The 26630-nt window shown below is 36.7% G+C and overlaps 2 protein-coding genes across 2 annotated transcripts in view; one reads left to right on the top strand and one right to left on the bottom strand.

The window, feature by feature from the left end:
• The window catches only part of cwc27 (CWC27 spliceosome associated cyclophilin), a 40868-nt gene extending 18100 nt beyond the window's left edge, over window positions 1-22768 (bottom strand). The window contains exons 1-10 of the mRNA XM_039678032.2: window positions 22541-22768; window positions 22169-22265; window positions 21938-22050; window positions 21485-21628; window positions 20694-20792; window positions 20502-20602; window positions 19714-19783; window positions 19544-19623; window positions 17679-17840; window positions 1864-1964 (exon numbers count right to left, since the gene is read on the bottom strand). Of these exons, the coding sequence (XP_039533966.1) occupies window positions 1864-1964; window positions 17679-17840; window positions 19544-19623; window positions 19714-19783; window positions 20502-20602; window positions 20694-20792; window positions 21485-21628; window positions 21938-22050; window positions 22169-22265; window positions 22541-22582 (1009 nt within the window). The 5' untranslated portion in view covers window positions 22583-22768. The remainder of the gene's footprint in view (window positions 1-1863; window positions 1965-17678; window positions 17841-19543; window positions 19624-19713; window positions 19784-20501; window positions 20603-20693; window positions 20793-21484; window positions 21629-21937; window positions 22051-22168; window positions 22266-22540) is intronic.
• Window positions 22769-23295: 527 nt separating this feature from the next.
• On the top strand, window positions 23296-25836 carry srek1ip1 (SREK1-interacting protein 1). The gene is made up of 5 exons (XM_039675826.2): window positions 23296-23443; window positions 23867-23914; window positions 24222-24380; window positions 24981-25056; window positions 25439-25836. The coding sequence occupies exons 1-5, from the start codon at window positions 23428-23430 to the stop codon at window positions 25620-25622; spliced, it is 483 nt and encodes a 160-aa protein (XP_039531760.1). The 5' UTR covers window positions 23296-23427; the 3' UTR covers window positions 25623-25836.
• Window positions 25837-26630: the final 794 nt, after the last annotated feature.

Below are 26630 nucleotides of genomic sequence, written 5' to 3'. Positions count from 1 at the left end.
TAGTTAAGTAACGCATTACTTTTACATTTAAAAAATCATTTTACATATCAGCTATTTTTTCAAATAAGTAAAGCAAGTTACCAGTTACTACGCAGAGGTGTTGTGTGCAAACATGATAATTGTAGATCTAGGCTAAATCTGAGCATTTACTCATTCATTTGGAGTACAGAATCTGTTTTTGTGCAAGTTACATCTCTCAAATACGCTTTTTGTATTTAATCTCACTTTTTATTAAACAATGTCTATGCTGCTGACCTTGATGATCCAATTCAACCATACAAATAACCAAAAATGACTTTAAATAAATATCATATTTGAGTTTAATTTCTGTTTTTATTGCTGATGTAAGAGTGTTGAACTTTCCTGGTCTGCGTTCTTCTGCAATCCAGTTTGGTTTATTTGAGCTAAACAGACATGAATTTGCATTTTCTTCAGCCTAACGCTTGTTATCAAAAAAAAGCAATATTTAGAATTAGCGCAATATTGTGATTCATTTACTTTTAAAACTAGCTTTCCCCAACACTAGAAAAGGGACAAAAAAGTGTATTTGCATAAACCAGCAAAGCGGCACATTTTTATGGTTATGATAAATATTAGAAAGGAATGTTGCCAAACCACAGAAACCTTTGCAAACAGGAGAATATTAGAAACTACAGTAGACTTAGATCAAATGTATTGTAATAACCTGACCCAGAAATGCTGTGATGACTTGCACTGTTTCTTCACATGAGTTTGAGAGTTTGGTTTCATTTGCTACAAATCACACCAGTAAATGAGTGAATCACACAAAAATGTGTTTAGGTCACATTTGACTTCAAAGTGAACCCCCGCCCCGCATTGTGATTATTTATACTTTATTTCTTTGTATTATTAGATTATTTTTTATATTAAGAATTCCTTCCAACACATTTTCATTAGCACAAAGAATGTAACTTACATTCTTTAGTCACTGATTACTACAACACAACTGATTTACTGTACAACACTAATAAATGTAATCCAAACATCTTTGAATAATTTTAAGCACTATAATTTTAACAATATAATGAACTTTTTTGGGGGCTGAAATATGGCATGGTTATTGATGTTCATGCTTAAAAAATAAAATTAGAAAATGAAAAAAAATTTAGGGAATGATTGCTTCAAAAGAAAGAACAATACAAATCATATGGACCATTTCACGTGAGCTTTTGCCGTTTTTAGAGCTTGGCACCCACTGGGCAAAGCTGTTTTCATTGGGTATATTTAAACTTGGTCATTTTGTGTTTTTACTGATCAAATAGCAATGGGAAACCCAAGTAAACAGCAGTCCAATCAACACCATGGGGAATGATGTAAATTGGCCCATTTTTAGAATATTCTGCAAAAATTCTTCTTTTGTAATCCAAACATTACATTGATTTGGAATGATATGGGGTTGAGTAAATGATTACCGAATGATGACTGAAAAAAAGTTTCATTGCTCTCTTTAAAATGCTCACAAAAGGTAAGCAATCAACTAGGCACGTCCAAAAAAAGGACTAAATAACATCTAGAAATGGCAAATGTTTTCCACACGCTCACCTCACAGCCAACATTCAGGCTTTCAAAACACACATAAACACAGCAGCTTCAGATTTTTTTTTTTTATATGTATAAAAAAAAGCAAGGGCTGATGTACAAAAACAAACCTCCAAAATTGAACAATTCAGTACATGCTGATTTGATTTTGGGAGAGGTTGAAATGCTTTCATTACACCATGTGTGAGAAATAAATGACGCTTTCACTGTTAAAACACTACAAAAGGAATATTTTTACAGAGCTTTTTCAAATTCTGTCAATAAAAAGACAAACAGCTGTGATTTCGTGGCACAGACACTCACCCTCAGTGACATCCTCTTCTTTTTTAACACCATCTTCTTTTCGCTGTTTGATTGCGAGTAATTCTTTCTTCAGCTGGCGAGCTTCTTTTCGCAATTCATCACTGTGGAAAGACATTCAACCGAAATCTGGAATTAATTTCCAGTCTTGGAAGGAACACTTTCCCAATAAGTCTTGCAAAATGCAGAAGGGAAAAACATGTTACGGAAGGAAAAACATGTAGCACATTTTTTCATGCATAGCAATTGAAGATATTTTCCTGCTATCTGAGATAAATCATTCAAATAAACAAAATTTTCTCAAGAACAAATTGAAATTAAAAAAAATGGTTTACTGTAAATTAGCCAACGCATCAAAGACACAAAATATTTCAGTGACATACTTTTTTTTTTTAAACGAGTCACTATTTGTCCAGTGTAACTAGTAAAAGAGCAACAAGCTCATGAAATGCTTTCTTGTTTGGTGCAAATGCGAGTAAAATCTTCTACAAGTCTTTCTTTAAGTTTTTTGTTTAAAACAAATTTAATTGAAGTGCTGTATCTATAAGATTTTGCCAGTGCGAATTTCAGGATTGTAACTATAGTCAAGAAAGAAAAAACTAGAAAAAAATGAATGTCTGCAGGGTGCTGGACTCTATCCTTTATTAATATGTATTTATTTGAAACGGTTGATATGAAAACACAATCCCCAGAACAAAACACAGGATACGAACATCTCCTTAGCTCCGGGGTTTCCAACTGATTAAGCTTCTCATTCCACAATTAACGAGGGGATTGTGTGTGTTCACATTAAACGGGAATAAAACCAACAATTATCTTAGGCATAGTGTTCCAACATGTGTCAGAAACAAATATGTGTATTAGAAGTATAAAAATCTCTAATAAATCGTGTGGCGCCTTGTTAGATCAACAGTTCAGCGCGGTGTCCAGACAGTCCAGGGTTCTGGCACCTCAAGAAGGGATGTTGTGGCTGAACCGATACACCTCAACCCTAAAGAACTCCAGCAGTGAGCTCTCATTACGGTCTTTAGCATGGCTGTGGACATAATCTGTGCTCTCAAACTGGCAACAGAAACCCTGCGGCATCAAAGTACCGCACACAAGACTGCTTGAAAAATGGAGAGTATCGATTCATGTCGACTCCAGAGCTGGTCAAAATTAGTATGAAAGCAATTTGGCTCAATTTGTGGACGTAAACTGCTGTTAATGATCATCCAATTAGAAACCGTGCAGCTAAATAAATGATCATGCGGGACTCTGTCCTTACCTAGCTCCAAGGGTAAAGATAAAGACCAAAAAAAAAAAAAAAGAGGAAAAGAAAAGGGCCTGGGGCCGCATTCATGAATATCTTCTTAAGAAAGTTAAGAAACTTCCAAAGATAATATTTATATTTCTTAAGAACTATTTAAATCGCAACTGAATGCTGCCGAAAATTGAGGTTGAAACCAAGCGAGGTTTGACTCTCGACAAATTTGACTCAGCAGCATCTTACGTCATCAGCGTCACTGAACGCGGCTTGAAAACAGAACCGGAAGACAATACAATGCTGAATAAAGTCGTAATTTTTGTTATTTTTGGACCAAAATGTATTTTCGATGCTTTAACACATTCTAACTAACCCACTGATGTCACATGGGCTACTTTGATGATGTCTTTATTTCCTTTCTGGACAAGGACAGTATACCATACATACATTCTCAATGGAGGGACAGAAAGCTCTCGGAGTCGGACTAAATCTAAAATATCTTAAACTGCGTTTCGAAGATGAACGGAGGTTTACGGGCTTGGGACGACATGAGGGTGAGTCATTAATGACATTTTCATTTTTGGGTAAACTAACCCTTTAAGAGGTTATTTAAGATGACAAAATATTCTGAATGTTCTTCTTAAGTAAGAAAACAACAAGTTAATAGTAGTTAAGAAAAGTTTTACTCTTAAGAATACAAAGTTCAACCACGAGAAGTAGGCTTGACAATGGTGGCGTCTCCATCAGTCTGTTATTTTAAGGGTTGTCTCATTCGGTAAAAAGTCCCACAATGCACCGTGGAAATCAAGGGAAGTGGAAGTTCTTAGTGGAAAAATAAATCACATGAGCCAACTGACATAAAAAAAAAAAAAAGATTGCATACCATACAGGGCCAATCTTAGCTAAACAAAACTGGGCCATTGTGCAAGGCAATTTACCTCTAGTTGCTCAATTGAAGGTTTGAACCCAAAATGGAGCAACTAGAACAAGATGACGTCCCGCTGTCTCCTGCTCCATGGTAGCTTACAAAAGAAAAAGAAACTGCAGTCCAACCGAGCAAGTGATAATCAAATTTGTTTGAACTGGTCTTACACCTGAGGTAATCTAACCCCCCAAAACCGGATCTTTTAGCCAATGCTCTTGTTCAGACAATAGAGGCAGATGTCACAGGACAACTGATAAGGACAGGCCCAGGCAGACACACACCTCCAAGGTGTGAGGTCCTCATTGATAAACTGCCAAGCTCGACTCGATGAGAGGAAGTTGCTTCCATGTGCAAACACTGCCCCCACCCACAGCTGCCTTCTAGAGAACCAAACCTTCTGGCAACTCCCAAGACAGCATCTTCTATTAGGGTATAATAATATTTTCATAGGACTTGACAGCTAAGTTTTGATGCCAGGTTCTTACATGGCTACAAAGCACAGGTAAGCTGCAGAGCCTAGGCCTCCAGCCCAAAAACACGTGAGCCATTCAAGTCTGTAACAATGACTGCCTTTGTTCCATCCATTTGCTCCTCTCAGCTGACACACGTTCTCTCCGGCTGCTCTCTTCTGTTACTCCTGTTGAACCTCGGGTCCCCAAACGCCAGGTTCCTAGTTTCTAGGCACTGTGGATGTTTTAAAGGCTAACCTTGTAGAGGACCTCTTCTAGTGTTTGGGAGCTGAGGTAAAGGGGAACCTCATGGACACTAGCCTTTGTTTGTTCTCCTCTTTAGATCCCCAATCCTGAAAAGAGTGCATCACCTTCAGTGGAGCCACTCAACAGCTGGAAATCTTGGTAGCCGGATGATTACAAAGCCCTCAGTCTTGGTTAAAGCTTACATTCTCATTTCCTACACGTTTTGTTAGTTCGGACCAATAAGGTGACACAGAGTTAGAGTACAGGTCAGGTCATCTCAGCTGGTTCAGGTGCTTAGCAGTTCACTGACTTCAAACCTGGCTAGGGTGGAAGGTGTCTCTCACACAAAACTCTTGAACGACTTTACAAGATCTGGAATATTATGGTACTCTGACCATTGTATTTTTTATGGAGAGTTGTTGTTCTGACTTGTCATGGATAGGCTTCAGAAACATGAATAAAAATGAATAGTTGGCCTACTGCTCTAATACGCTTTAAAAATTGTGTTCCTTTAATAGCTTCCATTGTGTTGGAATGAACAAATGTACATTTTGGCAAGAAAACAAGAGAGGATGTGAAGATTCCACAAGGGTGAAGAGTTATCTATTAGAGGCCTACCATTGACCCTTAGTCGGAAATGAGCAGGCCATATAGTGAAACACCTCCGACTAAGTGATAATTTTGCTTGCCTGGACATGCTACCATTTACCAAACAAGAGAGGCATATCCTAGGCAACAGCAACACAATGGGTCTCTCAGTCAGAGAGGAGAAAGCTGAGAAAAATGCAAAGAGACAGGAACACCTTTCTAATTTACTCCTCGGGGCTCAACAAATTCCTCCGAATATCCTTTTGTGGAGTCCATCTCCACCATATTGGCCATGTTTGTGAAGATATCACAATGAGATGTGTTATTATTCAGGTATTTTTTACCATGGCAGTAGAAGCTTGTGTTGCTAGAAGCGTTTGCGTTCATGTACCTGTGTAGAGTATGTTTTAGGCCTAAAGCACCAAACTGAATTTATTCTCAGGAAAAGTAAAAGGCAAACAATGAAAATTATTTTGTGCATCAAGTAAAGGACATCTCAACAAGTACAAAAAAGTAGAGCCAATATAAAGAATCGAGTAAAAGACACAAAACAACTGCCAAACAATCCGTAGAAAGCCATTTGTACGAGCAGAAAAAGTAATTGTGATCCTGGTATTTAGAAAATTAGGCAATTTGACTGAAATAGCACAGCTATTAATAAACAGCACTGCGCTGAAGAGTGATGGGCTGTTTAAAATAGCAGAGCTGTGAGATATGCCCTTGTTAGACAGCAGAGCAAGATAAAAAGGTATTTGTTAACTCTAGAAAAGAAAAGAACAGTGTGATAAAGTGTCCCTGTGATAAAAGGAGGAGGGGATGAGAGTTTATTAACGAGTGAGCTCTTTGAAGAGGAGCCAAAGTGTGCCCACTGTCTTGCGGCCTCATCAGCCAGAGGGCACAGACGTACGTCCCCCCCTCCCCAGCCAGCACAATGACAGCCATTCACCAAACCCTCTCGGGCCGCCAGCAGGGAAGAGACCATCATTTCACAAATCAGACGAGAGGGAGAGAGAGGGATTGGTGATGAAGTGCTGGACGAGACCTGACGCACACATTTAATGTCTGAGGAGTGGGGGAAAGACTTTGTCGTCACTCACGGCTCTCCAGACCAGCCAGCAATTGTCGCTCATTCAGACAATTCAAATAAGCGAAACCCGGGGAGCTCTGGATGATTTACTTTTCATAAAGAAAGCATACAAAGTGACTGGCCACAGACCAATCTTTCTCATGAATCGAGACTTCAACATTTAACCCTCGCCCCTCCACCAGCCTGCTGTCGCGGTCAAAAAAAAAACTTCTTGAGAGCGGGTCGTTTTTGATCTGTTTTTCCAAAACGGATGCGGAGTAGCTCCTCACGCTTCGCAGGAGTGGAAATACTGTACCTCAAGCTCCACTCTCTACTGATTTTGACTTTTACGCATGGTTCAGAGTTTTATAATCAAGCAGTATAATCTCAGTGTTGCGTGGAGAGGGCAAATGTTTTCAAGGTCTTGAAGCAGATGGTTAAAGCAGAGGTGGTGTATAATAATCATATGATATCACATTTCAAGGAGGATAGTGAAGAATATTAGTTTTCCAGGTCTCCCTCTGACTCAAATGTAACGTCTACCTAAGTTTTGAGAAAGGAGAGAGTTGTTGAATAACTGACAGTTCCATAATAAATATTAATGATGGGGTTGATGTGTCCCAACACATGGCATAAGGCGAGGAGCGCAGAAATGAACCATAATTCAGAAACTAAACCTCACATCTTCCAACCACTAGTTTGCTAACAAATTAATACATTTTACCACAACTAAAGGTTGTAAATGTATTTCAACAATTCAAATAAAGCCTTCCGGTGCTGTGTGCGAGCTATGACAACAGATCCATGGGGAAAACTGCCATTTAAATAATTTGTCATTATCTCATTTACAAATTATCAAAAAATTATGAGATAATAACAAATTATCTGCATGCCAATATATATGACAGTTTTCCCCATGGTATTGAAAATAGTATCAAATATCAATATTTTTCAAGGTACTGTATCGAAGTTGGAATTTTCAGTATCGAGACAGTACTACATTAAATTAAGCAATGTTTGGAGCTAATAAAGGATTTGTTGTTCTATGCTATAATGCTATAACATATCATTTCCATTGTGTATTTAAATATTTTAATCTTAAAAGGTCATGGATAAAAAAATAGTTTTCATGATCCTTTTAAGAAAGAGTCATGTGAAGGAAACACTTTTCCAAAACTTGATTAAAGGGTTAGTTCACCCAAAAATGAAAATTAAGTCATTAATGGCTCACCCCCATGCTGTACCAACCCCGTAAGACCTTCGTTATCTTCGGAACACAAATAAAGATATTTTTGATTTAATCTGAGAGCTGGATCACTCTTCCATTGGCTTCCTAAGGGACTGGCTCTTGACGGCCCATAAAGTCATTAAAGAAAATGTTTAAATGTTCCATGTGCCTACAGCGGCTCAATTATAAGTTTATCAAGCGACGAGACTACTTTTTGTGCGAAAAAAACATAAATAACGGCTTTATTTGACTATTCCATTACTTCCTTATGGGCGCATGCGCGAGAACTGAGACGAGGACGATCTCCTTCGACTTGTTACCGGCTGCTCACCGCTTAGGAGTTTTACCGCCCCCTACCGTATAAGATGATGTGCTGATATAGCTGGAAGCGCAAAACTTTCTGTTTACAAGCAGAGGAAGATGCGCGCTGTACATACGCTTTTCAATTAGCGTATTTTCCGCACTACAAGGTGCACTTAAAAGCCTTTAATCTTCTCAAAAAACGACAGTGTGCCTTATTATCATCTTATACGGCAGGGGGCGGTAAAACTCCTAAGCGGTGAGCAGCCGGTAACAAGAAGTAGTCGAATGAGAACGTCCTCGTCTCAGTTCTCGCGCATGCGCCAATAAGGAAGTAATGGAATAGTCGAATAAAGCCGTTATTTATGTTTTTTTCGCACAAAAAGTAGTCTCGTCGCTTGATAAACTTATAATTGAGCCGCTGTAGGCACATGGAACATTTAAACATTTTCTTTAATGACTTTATGGGCCGTCAAGAGCCAGTCCCTTAGGAAGCCAATGGAAGAGTGATCCAGCTCTCAGATTCAATCAAAAATATCTTTATTTGTGTTCCGAAGATGAACGAAGGTCTTACGGGGTTGGAACAGCATGGGGGTGAGTAATTAATGACTTAATTTTAATTTTTGGGTGAACTAACCCTTTAAGTAATAAACAAAGCATGATTATTTCTGGTTAGTTAATTTATAGCGTTGAACAAATACAGAGATGCTCCGCCACGTCTTAGCTCTGCTCTGCTGATCGTCAATAGAGTCTCACATGCTGAAATCTGGAGCCATCCTGTCAGACTGCCCCAAACAGGGCACACATGCTCAGCCGGCTGGAGGTCCAGGAACCTGCAGATCCGAGGCACAGCTGTCAAGAATTAGATGATCCCTTCTGGCCTCCACACAAAAAGGGCCAGTGCTTTTACTGATCCGAATGACCTTTCCCTGACAGGCTGGTGGAGCATCGGATTATGACGGATGACAACTGACAGGTGCCATTTAGAAACATTGACACTGCACACAAATGTCATCATCTTTTGTGCATAATTGCTGTTTGGGCTCTCTTAAAAGAGACATTTCCATTGTGAAGACAAACTAGAGGAGCTTGAAAAGCAGATAATGACGAGACCACATAAGATTATTCAGTGGTTTGGAGGATTCTGGTGGCTGCCGATCCACACTGCCAAATAATCCACCTCAGGATCACTACTGCGCAGACTCGGGCTCCGAACAACGTAAATGCCAATGACTGTTTCTGGGATATTTGGCTTCATTTTTCTACAGTGGAAGTAAGCAGCAATGCGCGGTCCATCTTTTTTTTATGGTCTATGGTCTGGACAAAATGTTAATGTGAAGGAAAACATTTTTCAATTTGGACTTGTTCATTTACAACAGTGAGCAAATACGGAGATGCTCAGATGCTTCTCTGCGGAATAGAGCCTAACTTGATGAAATTCATCTTGAAAGTATCCGTAGCTGGTGAAAAAAAAACATCCATCTTAAATCTAAGTTTACTTAAAAAAACTCTAAAAAGTAATTCAGGAGACCTACTGCCATAATTGAAGTGCATGGTTGCAATTTAAAAATCTATTTTGGTGATTTAATTCAATCTTATAAGTTAAGTTCTGTAAAACTCAACTTCAGTTAATTTCTAAAAGTTAATTTCTACTTTACTTTTTTGTTGTAACTACATTGGGCAGTGGAACTACAAGTTTGCCATTAAAGAGTTTCTGTTATGTAGAAGTTTCTGTGGTTACCATTGTGCTGAAGGGTAAACGACATGAAGGTAAACCATAAGTTGATGCTATAATGACTACGCTAATGCCAGTGACAAGTAATATCTTGTTCATTAAATATACATGTTAAATAAGATACTTTAGAATGTGGTATGATACCGGTGGATTTTAACTGAAATAAATAAGATTAATTGGGTCCAGGGTTACAACTCAAGTAGTTGGAGTGAATACAAATTGTTTTTTAATAATGTTTAATGTTATAAATGTTATAATAATGTTATACTTTTTATTTTAATGTTATCAATTAAGTTAATCTAGCTCAATATAGTTTGTTGGTTGAACAACCTTATTCAAAGTTGTCATAACTCAAAAGAAATTTGTTGTGCCAACATTATTTTTGGAGTGTATATGTAAATGTTATTATACATTTTATATATAATTTTACATATTACAAATATTGACATTAAAGGAGATAGATAGATAGATAGATAGATAGATAGATAGATAGATAGATAGATAGATAGATAGATAGATAGATAGATAGATAGATAGATAGATAGATAGATAGATAGATAGATAGATAGATTATTTTATTATAAATTTAATAGATACAGCATACAAAATGTTAGATAACGTTGCAAAGAAAGTTGCCAAGTACTTGTTTGCTTGTTCTTTTGCCCAAGGTTTCATAGTTTTCTTTTTTGAATTGTGGCTGTGAGGTATATCATTCGGGTTTAAATGAAAATATTAAGAGCGTATGTCTATATCCAAGAGCCATATGGAAGCACTTTGTATCCTTAGTTATGCCCTGTCTGTCGGGTTTAGTGTAAGTGGCGGCTACCATATGTCGTGATGTCGGGACTCCCATAAGCATGCTGTTTTACTCATTAATACCACCAATGATATGGACAGCGGTTTATATATTTTTGTTAAATAAAAGGTAATCAATATCAAAGGTCACTATAAATTTACGGCTAAAGAAAATGGTTTGATTGTAGAACGCCAAAAAATATTAGGATTTTCATTAACAGGAATACCAGAAGCATGCCAAAAAACACAGATAGCCAACCAGGAAATGAAATACTATCTTAAGCAGTAGACATGGATCCAGAGGAGCTAGATTTCAGCTCGAGCCTCATAGACTTATTCCAACCAACATCAGATCCTTCCTACAGCCTGTGCTTCCTTCCAGGTGACTGGCAACCAAAGCTTCTCTCTTCACCTAAAAGCTCCTGTAAGCCTGAGTGGGAAAGAGCTCTGGGCTGCAACAATGCTCCCTTTGTCTTGCACCAACACTCTACCTACCAGCCAACTCTTTGATGGCAGGCCAAGACAAACCACTGTGTTGGGTTACAGTTCTTGTAGCCAAACACCACGCTTGTGTTTAATATACTACAGTCTTTCTGCATTTTGCTTCCTGTCAATCAAAGCTGCGAGACTCGGTGGGTTTGGCCATTACTTCATTATGTAGAAAAAGAAGAGAGCATGTTTATTATGATCGGAAAATTATCCCCACACATACCGGCCGATGGTGAGATAAGGCAGGTGCGCTTCCAGAAAATGGGGCGTGATGGAAGGCTTCTCCGCCTTTAGCGCCTCAATCAGTGAGGTTATGAATCCCTTAATCCCCACATTTTCAAAGGTCACATGCTGATTTCAAGGATCACATGAAAGAGATGAAACTGTGACAATGGGTCTGATATGAGAGGCTTTGAAAAATGGGTTTTAAAGAAGATATGAAAATGAGATCCAAGATCTTTGTTGAGTAGTTTTTGCACCTTGAACTTTGACTATAATCTCCCGCAGCATTATAATATTTTAACTTTTGGTCATGCTCAGGGATTTACGGAAGCCTGGCGAGGCTATGAATTATTATTAATTTTCTTGTGATCTTGACATAACAAAAGTTACACAACTGCGCAAACAAAAGGCAATACAGGACTGAATATATCTGATGGAGTGAGGTATTTATCCACCTTACTGTGTTAGTTCACACTAGCCCAGATTGCACGTGTTTGGGACAGAGAGAGAAGACCTAACTTCGAGATCACTATCATTTGTGCAGTATTGTGTTCGTTACTAACAAGTAATTAACTTAAAAATGTTAAATGCTTGAATCAATATGATTATTTTTCTTGAAAGCGTAGGCCTATCTGTTATCGTTACGCTAACTGCTAGATGCATGACTCGTCACAGTTTCCCTTCCGCAATAGCATTCGGTGTGATTCAACGTTAAAACTAATGTTGATATCACTGTATAGTATGTTTGCACCCATCTTTACTACGCCATTTTGGTAACTGTGGCATTAGTTTCCCTCACTGTGTCGCTTTTTGTTTTTGGAAATCTGGATATTTTGCACTTCTTTTAATGGAAGAGCATGGTTTGAAGGCGGAAGCCAGTGTAACACACATAATATCAGTCTATATCACAGCCTATATATGATGAATAAAAATCACAAATTATGCAATATAATTTTGTCTCACACTGTTTTTGCTACAAAAGTGAATTCAATTTACACTTACCAGCTTAAAAAAACACAGGGACAAATATTTTGATTCAGTATTAGCTGTATTACTTAGTAATATGTTAATGATATATGATCATTTTCAACAAACTGGGGTACGGGGGTGCGTTTCCCGAAAGCATCGTTAGCCAACTATGGTCGCAAGTTCCGTCGTTATCAGCATAGTTCAACGAGTCGGTGTTTCCCGAAACATCGTTCCAACGAACATTCGCAAACAGCATCGCAAAGTTTTGTGGTTTGAACAACAGCTCTCGACCTGTCGTTAGAGGCATAGTTTCTATATTGCAAGACATTTGGACGTAATAAATCTTATCTTGAGCAAAATAAGCAAGCAGACATTCAGTACAACCAGTGCCTTTTATTTCAGAATACATACAAGTGTAATTTACGTCTTTTAGTTTGTCAAAAGATTTAAAGTACCGTGTTTGAAGAGTGCGCATGTGCGAACGTGCTCTACTATGTAAGAACGAGCCAAATATTGAGTCTGGTAATAAAGCAAAACAACTGAGAACAATTAGAAATAGTCCTCAGATGGCATGTCTGTAATTTATTTTTAAAAATCTAGCGTTAATTGGATCTCAAACAGTTTCATTAAAAGTAATTATTACTCCACCACGTGCGAAACCAACGTGGTTGAACGATACTTTGCGACAATGGGTTTTGGGAAACAGTCGTGACTAGCTAGTTGATTTCTCCAACGATGCATCGTACTATGGTAGTGAAGCAGCGAGTTATATCGTTGTACGGAAAACGCACCCCTGATTAGTAGCCGATATTACAGATTCCAACACATTAACGCAACAACAGCGTTTTGGGGGCCTGAAAACGCCAACTTTTAAAAACGGGTTTCAAAGAGCGCGTTTTTTAAAATGACACTGTTATCGTCTCTGTGTAAACTACAAAAACTTGAATTTGAGAAAACAATGACGTCATGCGCGTTCAGACAGTCTATATGCGTGTAGAGTTTCTTTACAAAGTGACATCGCCATCTACTGGCCTGGCATGAATAATCCAGCATTTTTAGTCGCTTTTGGGGAACATTTAACACTGTTGTCGCATGTGTGCAAAACCTTTCTCTTTTTTTTGTAATTGTTGTGTAACATATCCATAATATAGATGCTTTATCAGTTATCAGCCACAAAATGAAAATAAATTACTGGCTCAACAAGCATGTCAAACTGGGATTTATAGGTGGAATTTTCTTTTTTCAATAAGTAACGACATTTCAACTACCCAGAATACCTAAGTAACCCCATAGCAACATCCTAACATCATTGCAGACAGTTTTGGACAGGCAAACAATAAAATTCTCAGTCATTTCTACTTTACACATTATTAAATATAAGAAAGAACTGGCCCTTCACTGAATTAGACAGCTTATACCTTTAAGCCATCATTTGCAGTACCATAGAAATACGCTACTCTTTTTCAGGGATTCATCAACCTCATTTGTTTTAGAATTTTCCAACCAACCCTGAGCAGAGCCTCTGTTTTAGTAATTGAGCGAAATAAATGCAAGGATGAAATGAAGCATCTTTGAGCACAGAGAAAAGTCAACAATAGCTCTCTAAGAAAGCACTGCATCGACAGAGACGTTCAAACTGTTTTCAAAGAAAGAAAAATACCCCAGAAGCACGTTTACAATTAATTTCTCTAATGTAAGACAAGGTCTCTCAGGAGCAGCAGTGCTGGGGTTGCCGGGTTGGCAGGAATAAGCCGTTTTCCCCTGCTGTGGCAGAGTAATTTGATTTTTGAGTAAAAAAATCTCCTTCACCTTGAGGGACCTGGCTGTGTCCACTGAAGCAGATCCACTGAGGACGAGGAGCAACTGTGCCACAGTTCTGATCCACTGCAGGTGCCATTGGTCTTTAGAAACTTCAAGAATCAGGCGTCTGGTCAACCAGCAACGAGATTACAGTGAGCTGACTGACAAAATAAAACTCAGTATATCCAACTATTATTGTGGACTTTATGTATCTTTGCTTTGTGGCACCTGAGAAAATTTAGTGGCAAAAATACATTTGCAGTTACCAATACTAGTAATTATTGGTAACAAATAATAATTAGTAGCCAATTAGAAGTTTAACTCCCTTTAAAACTCTAAAGAAATGTCTGTTACATTTACTCAATAACAAATACTAGTAAATTACTACCTACAATAGCTTTGTGCAATCAAAGGTTATTGATATTTGGCCTGTTTACATACATATCTGTGAGAATGCTGCTCATTCTTAGATTCGATCATCACAATTTTATTTAAATGTTGCTCTTGCTCTGTATAAATGCAGACATGCGTCAAATCTGCAAAAAGTTATTTTTAACAAATGCCAAACAAAGTTTTAGCAAGAGGAGCCTGTTTATTTTGTGCCATCTGAACAAGACTACTCTAAACACGTTCCTAACAAAAGTTGTTTTGTTCGATTCTTGCCACAATTTGGCCGTCTGAGACAAATTGTGTCTGATCCTAGGCCAGAATCTGAAGTCTTTGATCACTAGTTTGACATGTTCACCGACAGCCAATTAATGACCGTTGTGATCAGATTTTTACTCTGGCAATGTCAGAAGTTTTGAGGCACAGTCCTGCAATGTGGCTTTTCTTATGGCGACCGAAATCAAATCAAAAACCAATAGGAGCAAAGAACCTGATGACAATTAGTGAGACAAAAACAAACCACCACTTGCTCCACACACATAATTTTTTTCTTTGTTTTTTCAGATTTCCTTTCAGGAGATAAGCCATGATTTAAAATTAACGCTTCAGATTGTTTGTGTTTGCTAGCCAGCATTTCTATCCCGCATGTAATTGCTGCTGACACACAGTCACTGAACGTGTCACGGATTGACCGTTTTTAACGAGTCTTGACTGCTGTAGAGTTTGACATTAAAGTCAACTGAGGTCTTACAGTGTGACATAGCTTAGCTAAGGATCAAGTCTGACAAGCAATAAAAGACTATTATAAATCCTACAGTGTGCACCCGGCTTACAAATTACTAAATATGTTAAAAATAAATATTTTGTTCATATTTTTTACTAAACTAACATTTGATGATGATTTGTGTTTGAGATTTATGTGCATCTCACTGAAATGCTTGGGTTTAATATATTTGACAAACAAGGTAATGAGTTTACCTCTAGTTTTAAGAGGCAAATCAAACTTTACGGTAAAAGAACGAGGTTTGTAGCTCCTTGCACCTATTTTAGACACCTTTTTCATTAAATGAATTTTTTAAGTTGTCAGATGTTAGTCCAGTTAAATTAATAAATTGATAGTAATAGGTTATAGAGTGGTGCAGGTATGACATCACTCTGTAGGGGTCTCTCATATAAGGTGATGTGCCAAGTTAAAAATAGTTCAACTTTTAGAAACGTGTTCTGTTCGAATCTGTCAACAAACAGTTCAGATGTTAAAAGCATTATAATCAATTTTGAAAATATAAGAGTAATTTTCCACATCCTTAATGCGTGCACTTAATAACTTTTGGTAAACATGCATTTAAATATTATAATATAAACGCTACACTAGGGTCCAACATCACTAAAGTATCACATCTTTTTTTGCAATTAACTGCATGTTTAGTGCAAAAGTCTCTCTCAGGTTGTCAGACACAATGCTTACTGGAAAAGACTATCCATTTCAAAGTCGGGATTGATCGGTGTTTAAAATCAGTCAACCAATCAGTTTCCTATTTACTGGCCATGTAGAAAATAATAAAACATTTATATTGGTTACATTTATAAAATAAGTCAAAACTTTTAAGTGTTAGATTACTTAAATTTGTCATATTCAGATGAAAAGAGAAATACTATTTTAAAAAATGCAGAGGTACAGGGCTTCAGCCCAGTTTATGAGAACACGAAGAACACATAAAATATTTTGTGACACTTATGCCAAAGGAACTCATCCGCATCCCTGGAGAGAATGTGCGACTGATCCTGCAGACCAACAGTGCCTTCTGCTGGACACACTTTAAATGCTCCATCCCATTCCTTTTAAACGCTCTATCCCATTCCTGGTCCTGGAGCATCCTCCAACAATCCTGCCTGATAGTTTCTGTTGATCCCAAATCCTTGATTAGTTGGTTCAGGTGTGTTGAAACTAAACTCTTCAGGTCGTTGGTCCTCCAGGATGTACAGAGGTAACTGAATTGAAAACCCCCAGAACACTGATGCTAGTACACCAGGGACTGCTAGAGACTTTTGACACATGTTTATGCTTCATCCTATATCTATCCCAATATCTTCTTTAAGACTGTTCATAGCTTTTTTTTAACTGCTAGTGGGTCCTACTAGAACTTAAAATCCCACTCTAGTCAATCCTTTTATCCCTTAAAACTCATCTTTGATCACTAAAATAACATATTTAAATGTTTTTTCCTTGAAAAAAATTTCTTTATGCCTTAAAATAGCTTGAATGTACACCCTTGCCACATTTAGCATACGCATTTGTATGAATATGCAAATTGGCCCCGTCTCTACTCACTCACAGCAGCTCAGAGAGCCAATGGTTGACAATCACACGTTGACCTGATTGGTTATAAGGTAGTTTGTGACGTCAGAAACACCAACGATTTCAAGCTGTGTTTTTGAGACTGTCTTAAATAAATACTCAGCAAATGATGTTGACTTGTGAATTTGCACATGGTTTGTCCTATTAAAAGCATATTAAAAATAGGGCTGTCAAACGATTAATCACGATTAATCGCATCCAAAATAAAAGTTTGTGTTTACATAATATATGTGGGTAATTATTTTGTATAAAAATAAATACACACACATGCATGTCTATTTAAGAAAAAAATATTATTTATATATAAAATATTTATATTTATATATAATATAAATTGTATATCAATCTATATACAGTATATACATGAAAATATTTCTTAAATATATAGAAGCATGTGTGTGTATTTATACATATAAAATAATTATATACAGGGTACCCACATATTATGTAAACACAAACTTTTATTTAGTTTAACAGCCCTAAAAAAAAAACACTAAATAGACATAAAAACAACATTAAAACCTTGATTTTCACCACAGGGTTACTTTAAGCCACTGTCTTTTTAACATAATGACTATGTTTATGCAACAGACCCTGGATGTCAGCTGGATCCGCGTGTTGTGATTGGTCAACTGTTTCAACCGTGAGTTTTAACACACTAGTAATTAATTCAAATAGGCCCCGCCCCTTTATTCCACGTATGCCTTGGGTGGGACTTTTTTAAATGAGGAATATTGTGATGTTGACACCATTACATGAGAACCCAACTGGATGATGACATCAGCGTTTTCTCTTACTTTCTTTACCATAATAACTTCTATTAGTAATCACCACATGACATCGCTCATTTGCGGTCAACTCGGCTCACAAACACTCACTGAAAACAAATGATTCCAGTTGTTGAATGACATTTCAGAAGTACAATTCACAAGTATTATTAAACACTGAATGTCAACTGTGCAATAAGAGGAAAGGACATTATCAGAAGAGAACCCATGGTAAGACGAATGGCATTACCTGCGAGAGGTCTTCTTCACCGTGTCTTGATTGGTCTTCTCCTCATCCGTCTTTTCTTTCTTCAGTTTCTTTGCAATGTTCTCTCGGACCTTCTCTCTCTCCAGTTCACGATCGTTGTCATCCTCCACATCATCCTCTGCATCATCTCCGCCACTTTGGTTGCTTTACATACAACAACAAAATATATAGCAGTCACACTAGGGTTATTATTGTTCACTAAAATTGGGTAGGATCATGGGATGTAGAATATGGTCAGGCATTAATATGTGCTCTACATATTTATCTACATACATACATATCTACATACATATGTATATTAGTACTATAGTACTAATAAACAGCTAGTTTCCAAGTAATATGCATGCAAATAAGCAACTAGTTAATAATGAGAATTGGACCCTAAACTAAAGTGTTACCAATAAAATATTCTTAGTGAAAAAACATGGCAATACATTATATGTCATATGATATATACGCCAATAAAATAAGTTTTAAGGACAACTCCGGCGCAAAATGAACCTTTGGTCTAATTACACATTGTTACCTAGTCAACCGTTATCTGAGATTTGTTTTCATGATTGCCGAATGTAAATAGTTTTATCTCTAAAAACAGTTTAGCCTATAACGCTAGTATAATGCTTGTATATAGGGCATAGAGTAATGACAAATAAAAATCGCTTGTTATTACCACTAACAAGGCTCAAAATAGCCCCACACCAACACGACAGCATAACAAGGGTCCCTACATTCAAACCGAAGCATTGAGAACTTTGTCAGTGTCCATACAGTTTAATAAGAAGATATTTTATAGACACAGTCAACTTCGCGAATACAGGAAGAAGCCTAGTCCCTATGAAAAATAGTCCCTATCAGTCGATCTACGAGCGCCGATCCAAGTGCGCTGAACTGAGCAGAATCTCATATGATCCGTTGTTTCCAGAAGAAACACAAACACAAACCGTTTACTTCCCTTCAATATGTACACGTAGCCTACTGTTCGCGCTCACCTTATCACCTTATTCACATCTAACCAGCGCACTTGGATCGGCGTTCGTAGATCGACTGGTCGAGACTATTTTTCCAAGATGGCTTATTCGCGAAGTTGACTGTGTGTATAAAATATCTGCTTATTAAACTGTATGGACACTGACAAAGTTCTCAATGCTTCGGTTTGAATGTAGGGACCCTTGTTATGCTGTCGTGTTACTGTGGGGCTATTTTGAGCCTTTTTAGTGGTAATAACAAGCGATTTTTATTTGTCATTACTCTATGCCCTATATACTAGCATTATACTACCGTTATAGGCTAAACTGTTTTTAGAGATAAAACTATTTACATTCGGCAATCGTGAAAACAAATCTCAGATAACGGTTGACTAGGTCAGTGTTTCCCAACCCTGTTCCTGGCGGCACACCAACACTGCGTGTTTTCTTTGTCTCCCTAATCAAACACACCCGATTCAACCCATCAGCTCATTAACCCACCTGATTATTAGCTGATGGGTTGAATCAGGTGTGTTTGATAAGGGAGACAAAGAATACACGCAGTGTTGGTGTGCCGCCAGGAACAGGGTTGGGAAACACTGGACTAGGTAACAATGTGTAATTAGACTTAAGGTTCATTTAGCGCCGGAGTTGTCCTTTAAGTTGAAGCACTAAAATCATTAAATGAATATAAATAAAACTCACTAAAACAGTGAATATGTAACGGAATTACTAAAATTAACAGTCAAAACTACCAATTTAAAATTATATATATATATATTTGTTTAAACAAATATGGATTAAATCTGCATGCTTAAGATAATGCATCATTAATATATCATGACATTATTATTGTGAAGACGGAGGGATTTGTTTCCTGACCTGTCAACGACTGGAACAGAGCTTAACTTGGGATCATCCTTCAGCAGGTCGTGACTGCTTTTGCTTTTTCCTTTCATGGTCTGCAAGAAAGGACATGTTAAAAGTTTGTTTCCCCACACGTGAATATTCACCTCCGTAGAGGAATATCTGTCACTGAACACAAAGCCCACCTGGCTGACTTGTTTGACCATCTCCTCCTCTTCCTCGGCCTCCTCTCCGAACGACAACAAGCTGAAGTTCCTGTGATAAAACCTTCCTGGTTAAAACGTCATTGTTCAGCAGCAAAATACAAAATTAAAACAAAACAAAAAATGTAATCATTAGCTTAAAAAAAACAGATCATATAATAAGAATTAACCCTTTACTTTCTGTAAATATATGGGATTTTAACATCATTTTTTTAAGTCTGACTGTTTTTGATAAGATTGACAATCAACATGATTTGATGTATCATTCATGTTTGTGGTTCAAAGTTCAGAATGATTTCTGAAAGTAATGTTCAGAGCATGTGAAGCTTGCAAGAATCACAGTAATCACTATTGTTGTTAAATAATATACATTTTTTTAAAACGAAATATAAATTTAAGCTAAAAATGTTTGAAATAATTGTTATTTTTTGTTAAAGCACACAGCAAAATAACAAAATATGACAAATAACAATAAAAATTGAATAGTAGTATAAAAATAATACTACAAGAACACTAGATGTAAGATGCATTTTTTCTCTCCCAATAGCTAATGGTTTTATTCAAGGACATACAGTTCTTGAAACTTCAAGAATCAGAAAATGAATCATGGCTAATTCATTTTTATTTATTTATGTATATTTATTATAAAAAAGAAAGAAAGAAAGAAAGAAAGAAAGAAAGAAAGAAAGAAAGAAAGAAAGAAAGAAAGAAAGAAAGAAAGAAAGAAAGAAAGAAAGAAAGAAAGAAAGAAAGAAGTAAGTGTGGCATACTTGGTGGCTTTGGACTGTGATTTCTTCCCTTCTTCTTTGTTTTTTACTTTTTTGACTTTCGTTTCACGCGGAATGATGTCCTCAAAGGCCGAATGCAAGACCTGTGTAAGAATGTAAGACCAGTCAAAGACTGCATATGAAAACAAAGGTACAATTAAAATGGCAAAGCCAATTCAGGGGACAGAAACAAACCTCTGTGGTTCGAATTTTGTGTGGGTTGAGTGGCCGTTCATCACTGTTACACTCCACAGCCGCTAACCTGAGCATGTTATACACAGTGTCTCCTGTGACCTGCAACCAAAATCACAACAGACAAACTCACACATGAGACACACAAAATAGACAACAACAAAAAACTCTGTCTTTGGCTTTACTGTTTTTTGGGTTTTTTTTTTAGTTCCTCTCTGCTTTAGCTTGTTCTGAAACTTTGTTTTGCTAGCATTTCTCATGTTTATTGATTGCTGGAGATGAATAACTTGTTGTATTCCTCATTTGTAAGTCGCTTTGGATAAAAATGACTGATAAATGACTAATTCAGAAATGTTATAACAATTTAAAATGGCTGTTTCCTATTGTAATATGTTCAAATGTAATTTATTTCTGTGATCAAAGCCGAATTTTCAGCATCATTACTCCAGTCTTCAGTGTCACATGATCCTTCATTCTAATATGATGATTTGATGCTCAAGAAACATTAATGATCATCATCAATGCTGAAAACATTGTGCCGCTTAATATTTTTATATTTGTGAAAACAGTGATACATTTTTCTCTGGATTCTTTCTCTGGTTCAAAATAACATCATTTATCTGAAATAGAAATCATGTGTAACATTATAAATGTCATAAAAAAAAAAAATTTAAATCATACTAACCCCAAACATTTAAACGGTACTGTATTTTGAAGAAAGTCCTATTATGTTTTCATTTTTGGGTTGAACTATCCCTTCAAATGGGTCATAAGGGCATAAACATAAACATCACCTTCCCAAAAATGGTGTGTTTGTTGTTAAGTTCATCAGCCCGTCCGAGAGTGAAGAAGAACTGGCTCCCGTTATCATGAGGTCCTGCGTTTGCCATAGCAACCAAACCTCTCCGGTTGAAACGTAATCTGGAGTGAAATTCATCCTGCATTGGAAAGGATAAACTGTTTAAAACTACAGTAACATTTACAATGCTTTCATGCATAATCCTATAAGACTATTACAAATCACACTGTACAACGTGGATGTAACAAACTTGGGAACGACGTGTGTAGACAGTGTCAACATCCGTCTTTGAAACTTTCTCACACAGAAATCGCCACGATTGCTCATCCTTTATTTGGCTTTGGCCCAAAATTGTACAATGTGTACCCGGCATACATACTGTAGGTCTCTAATTGTATGCATGACAAATATATTTATACATCATAGATTTCATCTTGAAAAGACCAACCTTGAAAGGGCGACCGTAGATGGACTCGCCGCCTGTTCCTGAGCCCGTCGGATCCCCTCCTTGAACAATGAAGTCTTGCACAACGCGATGAAAGATTGTGCCATCATAGTAGCCTGCAAAACAGAAGCAATGTTTATGAAGAACAGTGCAGGTATTTGATTAAAAAAACTGGCATCGTGACAAATGCCTCACATTTTATATCTGCGTATTTTAGCATATGACAACACTTACCCTCCATACAGAGCTGAGTGAAGTTCCTACATGCCTTCGGTGCTTCCTTAGACCACAGCTCTATATCAATATCACCCGCCGTGGTCTTCAGCAACACCTAGATAGATAGAAAGTTGAGGTGTTTTTAGTATGAGCTGCAAATTCTCTTGCATCATGCCTGATGTATCAAATGTGATTCAGATCATGAGAAAAAAATAAGTACATAAATAAATGTAATAAAATGTAATAAAATTGTTTCCATGGAATATTGATTCGTTGCTTGATGACTATTGCTTATATGAACAACTAAAGTGAGAAGTTAAACACAGAAGTATCATTATATTTCATTGTTTTCCATGAATATGAGTTTGAGATGATGGTAACGTTACTCACCTTTCCATTAGTGGGTGGCTCTTGAATATATATGTTGCTCATCTTTAACGCGTGTTATTATTTAGGGTATATTTCTCTCGAAACTGTTTAATTGGTTGATAGAAAAAGTAACAAATATACGCAGATATTAGAAGACCATAAGCACGTCTGATAAATATAAACTCTTCTGTTATGTTTACAAGAGCATCCTGTCATGCCGCCAGACAGTGTCGATTACTCGCTCTTCTTCGACCTTATCGCCCCCTATCGTAACGGAGTAAATGTTCATTTATCATGTCAAAGACTAGAATTCACATGAATGACAGTAAACGATGTCTTATCTTTTGTGTGTATTTTTACATGTGTTAAAACCTGCGTATAATACAACATATAAGTGTAAATTCTTGACCAGACTACTTGCAGTCGTCAGGGTGTCCGTGTTACCTTTCTCCGCGCTGTCTACTCTAGATGGACAGAGTAAAAATATTTTCTTTAATTTCTTTGTATGATTTATAAATCACTGTAGTGAATATGTTTAGGTTGTGAATATCAAAAAATAAAACGAAACAGACAGGTTTTAGATTTCGATGCGACTCAAGGCAGGTTTCGAGCTAACTCTGACAGTAACTCTAAATGACAGTAATTATTATCTTATGACATTGTGCTCTTTTTTATCTATATTTCTAGTGTGCTTACATTTAGACATTACATTATATTTGTCAAACACATTTGAGGGATTTAACGGTCTGTAAGTGGAACCACAGTGTGTACCGGATGTTTCCAATCGGAGTCTTTTACCAGAAGGATTGATTTCATGCTTTGAAAAGCGGCGGAACCTAAACAACGAGTTTCTTATTGTTTATTTTGCTCTGTTATACTTCAGACCAATAAACAGTAAAGTAACGTAGATGATGGCTGCCCAAGGTATTCATTTGCAGATATTAATGGATTGTCCGCAAGTTTTAGTCATTTGTTGTTGATATGCTTCTAGATTGTTCTAGAAAACATTACTCCTCTTCATTATAAAATTCATATGAGCTGTAGATTCACATCAAGCACATATCGTTGCATGTCAGACTTCATATTTTACACCTGTTTAGGGTTACTGTTAACTCACGATTTGTACGAATTCATTAAATATACGTTGTTTTGATGTAATGTTGGCTGCTCGGTGTTTTATAAACGGTGAGCCAGATCATTCCTGAAATGTCTTTAGATATGAGCGTTTGTGTTAAATATCGTCCGCAAACACGTTTTCTTCTAGCTGGGGTTGGTTTTAATAATGTCTAATAATGTGTTCATGAATTGACGTCTTGAGGCGATATTCATTGAATTCCCTACCTACAGGTCCAAACAAAGACAACATCAGAGCTGGTTGTAAAAGATGTGGATATCGTGAGTATGACTATCTATCTATCTATCTATCTATCTATCTATCTATCTATAAAACATATAATTTGAATTGTATTTTGCCATTTGTCTGTCTTCTACAGTTAAAAACATACATATACAATTCAAACAGTTTTGTGTGATATATTTTTTTTTTGTCTGTCTATCTGTCTGTATCTCTGTCTGTCGTTTACACATATAACATACATATCATTTTCAGTTTAGTTTGAATTGTCTTTGTCTTTGTTAATTAATGTTCAGCCTCACCATATTCATACTTTATCTCCTTTGTATCATCCAATGTTTTCATCAGCCGGACACCTTACTTTTGAATGTCGTAATTTTGTTCGCGTGGATCCGAGAAAGGACATTGTTCTGGATGTGAGCAGCACCAGCACTGAGGAGAGTGACGAGGAGGAGGAACAGGAAGCAGTCAGTAAAGAAAAGATCTTCGGCAGCAGCCAATCAAAAGGTTCCTTCACCATTTGGACTGAAAAGCTTTATATTAGGAATTTTGCTGGCACATTTACCTGACTACTGAGGCTACGTCTACATTAATCCAGATACATTTCAAAACGCTGTTTTCGTTTCAAAACGCTCTCCATACACACCAGCGTTTTACAAATGTTTCTCATCCACCATTATATTTTTGGTCTAAAACGCAACTGCTCTTATTTTTTGACGCAGGATAGCAATTGCGAGTATATTTTCTGTCATCTTTGCAGGACAGTGATATGAAGAGTGAGCAAAGTAACATATTTGATCAACTGTGTGAAAGTGTATAGCACATAACTGGCACAATAGTGGTATAAACTTACATATCTATTGGTTCATTGTTTTAAAATGCCCCAGTTTCCAATTACTCTTGGGCAAGCTTTTTCAAAAACTTTCACTGGACAAAAATGCCGTCTCAGTGTGGACGGAAGGCCAAAACGGAGAGAAAAAGATGCGTTTTCAAGTGAAAATGTATTGGTGTCTGTGTACAAGGCCTCAGATTATTGTCAGTTCTCATGATTCAGCTGTAATCATTTGTCACTGAATGATTTTCTGATTGATTGGACGTTGTTCACAGGTTCTCATGAAGATACCAGAAAAGAAAAGCATAAAAAGAAAAGCAAAGACAGATCCCATCAAAAGGCCAAAAAAAGGTACATGCATTCAGTATTTGTAGTTATAACATATATTATAACATATTTTTTGTTACGATTACAAACAACCCTTTAAACTTGAATCATAGTTGCTGTTTTTAATATTTATTTGCTTTATTATTTTATATTGATAATGATGGGTTTGTTGTTGTATGTGTACTTGTTTTTCTGTGTAAAAAAATCCAATAAAGAATTTTTAAAAAGTTTTATAATTTATATCTTTTTTTTAAGTGGCGCTCATAGTCCTTCATAAATATGTACCTACATTTTCACATATGATACATTTATCGGTTTCATCTTTAGAATAGTGAAATCACATTTTTAGAAATGTTATGTCATTATTAAGAGGGATTTGATCATGTTTATGCTTTCATAACCTCAGGTCTCACTTATCAAGTGATGAGGAGGAGGAAGTGAACAAGAAGAAGAAAAAGCACAAGAGCCACAAGAAGAAAGGAAAAAAAGAGAAAAGAGAGAAAGAAAAGAAACACAAGAAAAAGCAGAAAAAGAAAGACAGGGGGTCGTCCTCTTCCGACAGCTCTACCGAATCTTCCGACACGGATTGAAGCCGAATAAGTTCATTTATTTGAGTCAGTTACAGGACCATACAATCACAGCCAAGCAAAAAAAAAACTATTGTGACGCTGGTAAACACCTTCTGCCAGCGCCATTTGTACATAATTCTGCAACAGACACCTCTGATTGATGGGCTTTTTTTGTGGTGTTTCTGTATTTTGTATATACTTTAGATGAAATGAAAACAACCCAAAATCCGGTGAATACTTTTACCATACTTGTGTTTTTTTATAATGCTTTAGTAAAACTGCTGAAAATATGACACATTTGTTTAACAATAAAGGGTTATGGGCAATTGGGCTTTTTAAATTTATTTTTACTCTTAATAAAAAATAAACAAGCCAGAAAAATAGCTTGTTAGAGCAGTGACCGGCAGCTATATTATACAGTTTAGAAGTCATTGTACAAAATATTTCACTAGAGAATGTCACAACCAATGACCAATCAGGATCAAGTGTTCCAGGGAGCCAATGAATAATGATTTTATCTTGATGTGACCTCACAGTTTCCTCTAGTTATCTTCGAGTATCTCGTTAACTGTTTTTGCTCATATATTTATTCGATTATTTATATTATTATTTAAAGAAGTGAAATAAATAATCCAAACAGGAGGCTTAGCTTTTCTAAATAGCTCACATTCATATTTTCCTCTGCTTTAAATGCTTTAATATCCTTTATTCTGTGGGTGGAGCATACATGCATTTGAGTCCAGCCTCTTAGACTTTGCCAGGGAAGGGAAGGGAAGGAAATGACCTATCTATGTACACAGATGACAAAACTCTTTTCAATACTGACTCTCCCTAGTCAGAAATGAGTTTGCTGATTTTCTAGGTCAAGGTCAAGGTTTATTAAGCACATTTGCAAGCATTCACTACTGCCCCAAAGTGCTGTACAAGTACAAGAAATAATAGAAATAAAACAATAAAATACTCAAAAACATTTAGAAACGAATATTCCTACAGACACCAATTAATGCAATGTCACAGCTCAGCTGATAT

The sequence above is a fragment of the Pimephales promelas genome, chromosome 23 (assembly GCF_988280905.1).
Source record: "Pimephales promelas chromosome 23, fPimPro1.hap1.1, whole genome shotgun sequence".
In the NCBI taxonomy this organism is placed as follows: Eukaryota; Metazoa; Chordata; class Actinopteri; order Cypriniformes; family Leuciscidae; genus Pimephales; species Pimephales promelas.
The sequence above is the reverse complement of the archived record's forward strand: the minus strand, read 5'-3'. Positions and strand labels throughout refer to the sequence as shown.